Source organism: Montipora foliosa, chromosome 2, assembly GCF_036669935.1.
Source record: "Montipora foliosa isolate CH-2021 chromosome 2, ASM3666993v2, whole genome shotgun sequence".
Lineage (NCBI taxonomy): Eukaryota > Metazoa > Cnidaria > Anthozoa > Scleractinia > Acroporidae > Montipora > Montipora foliosa.
In genome coordinates this window covers 38,012,943-38,015,442 of record NC_090870.1, presented here as the reverse complement: position 1 = coordinate 38,015,442, position 2,500 = coordinate 38,012,943, and the positions used below count along the sequence as shown (strand labels likewise).

General features: G+C 41.7%; 1 protein-coding gene across 1 annotated transcript in view; it reads right to left on the bottom strand.

Moving 5' to 3' along the window:
* Positions 1–2,500, bottom strand: part of LOC137993030 (chymotrypsinogen A-like) — a 7,443-nt gene that overhangs the window by 4,300 nt on the left and 643 nt on the right. Inside the window, exons 2-3 of the mRNA XM_068838683.1 lie at positions 2,319–2,500; positions 138–344 (exon numbers count right to left, since the gene is read on the bottom strand). The exon at positions 2,319–2,500 is cut by the window's right edge and continues 16 nt beyond it. Coding sequence (XP_068694784.1) covers positions 138–344; positions 2,319–2,500 — 389 coding nt within the window. The remainder of the gene's footprint in view (positions 1–137; positions 345–2,318) is intronic.

The following is a 2,500-nucleotide window of genomic DNA, read 5'->3' as shown; positions in this document are numbered from 1 at the left end:
GATATGAAAACAAACATTCAAAAAGGCATAAATTTAAAAAGCAAAGGATATCTGCACATTTTGAAATTTGAAACAATAATAAGTATTACCCACTCAATCGAGATAAGATTCAATTGAAAGTGTTCACTACGTTTCACCTGTGATGTAACAGATGGAATTCAAATCTGCATGCTGTTCCGGAAGACAAACTGTGTTCACTTTGTCACTCAGTTTTACAAAGCCTGCCAACTGAAGAACTGCAATGTCGTCTTTCAGATTATTCATCGTAAATCCACTGTGTTTAAAGAGTTTAATGACGTCAAACGTTTGTTGGACAGAAGTTCTTCCACTTAGTCTATGACCACCTAGTATACGAATTTTAAGGTACATTTCGATGAGTTGTATGCTTGAAAATCATAATTTCCAGATTTATAGTAGAATTATAGCATTATTCAGTTTCTTCATCTCTCTTTTGTATTGGAAGCATACAATGACAATTTGTTATGCCTCTTTTGGACAAGAAAGATAATGAAATAATCGAGACGGATTACCCATCAACTGAAAACCTTATCAAGTTCATAAAATCGTTTCAACTTTATTCTAAAACATGCCTCGCATCACTGAAAGTATTATCACCATTATTATTATTATTATTATTATTATTATTATTATTATTAATCTTTGTCACGCAGCGTCCATGATGATCAAAGGCAATAGAGTTCGTACCGTGAGCCTCTAGTTGATGTGTTTGGAAGCGAGTTCAGGGGGTGCAAAACAAACGTTTTCAGTCCCTCAGGACTCAAAACAGTCGCCATGTAAAAAAGGAAATTTATTACCACAATAAATGAGTTTATGCTGCTTAATTCATATCACTCCCAGCTCCCGGCCGAGGGATTTGCGTTTATCCGGGACCTTATATCTACCAGTACGTACTTAACAAGACGAGGCCATGCGAAAGGCCTCTTTTGCTGCAAGTGCACGTCGGGAGAACAAGCTCTTAACCAGCTACACTAAAGTCGCGTGATTTGACCCTCGAAAAAGTTAAGTGTAACCACCCTCTTTTTCTGTTTTAGTATGGACGGAAAGATTGTCGCGACCTGGCTGAGCGTTCTCTCCCAAGAGCGTTGATATTCGGCCACTCGTTTGTACGCAGAATGGATTTTTTCTAAAAAATAATGCTGGTAACAGCTCTTTCAACGACCACTTTGACTTAGAGAACTCATGCCTAGTCAAGCTGAGAGGGAACGGTGGCCGCACAGTTGAAAGACTAATGCGCTACGACCTCAGGGCTATACGAGCCACAAAACCAGACATTTTAGTCCTGGAAATAGGGTCTAACGATCTCTGCGACCCCTCGGCAGACCCTGAGATCTTAGGTGAACCAATCACTGCATTCGTGGATGTGTTGCGCCATGAGCTCCAACACAAATTCACGGCTATATGCCAAGTGATTCCACGCCGGAATGCCCTCTTTCCGAATTACAATCGAAGAGTCAAAAAGCTAAACAAGTGCCTGCAGGACACGTTGGCAGATTCTAGCGTTGCAAAATTTTGGCGCCATCGAGGGCTCAACAACCCCACGAAGGACAATTACGTTCGCGATGGAATTCATCTTAACAAGCGGGGACACAAGGCTCTCTACCGCAGCTATCGGGGCGCATTGCTTTATGCACTGAAACAGATCGAACACCACCAGTCGTCATAATAAGAATTAAAACCAAAAAAAAAATTATATATATATATATGGGGTATTTTTATCTTGTCCACCCGTTTCTGGGTGTGTTTATGCTATCAGCATTGTGGTCATTGAGGAATGTCAGAAGTATTTTATCAAGCGTTCTGCGTTATTCCCAGAACACTGTTCTGACACTTTGCTTATTGTCACGGCACATTTGCATGATCAATGCGACCAAAGGCTGCATTTGTGCCAATCATGTTTTGCCGTTGTGTTTTATGAAAGAAAACACCTATCTTGTTTCATACTTCGTGTACCTCATGACGTTTGTTAGGCATTTTGTACCGGCCCCACCTAATGCCGTTTATACACGCCACAGGCGCGGCCAAATTATCACCAACTAGGTGTCACTTATTTTCGCTGTTCCCAGCAAACCTAGCTTCGCCAATACTGCGCACTACCGCTGAAATATCCAGCTTTTAGAATCAAAGAGAATAAAGGCCCATTATTTTTTAACTCCTTTTTCCCTTTAGGTTATTCCTCGTTCTTCTTCCAGACATTGCCTACTATATGTTGCGGAGCATATGATATTTCATACTTCTGCTTTTTATGAAAGCTGGTGTCAGGATCGTGCGCGCAACACCAACGCAAGCGCTGTTCTTACCAACGACAACCTGGTAGGCACTAGGAGAGGAATCCCTGAACACACAATGTGCAGCTGTCACTATCCAATCACGTTTGATCAGGGATCCACCACAAATGTGACGGTTTTTGATACGGAGGGAGACTTGCCATGGCCACGAATGTGGGCTCGCATTTTGGCCGTTGATAACACGAGAGAAGGCT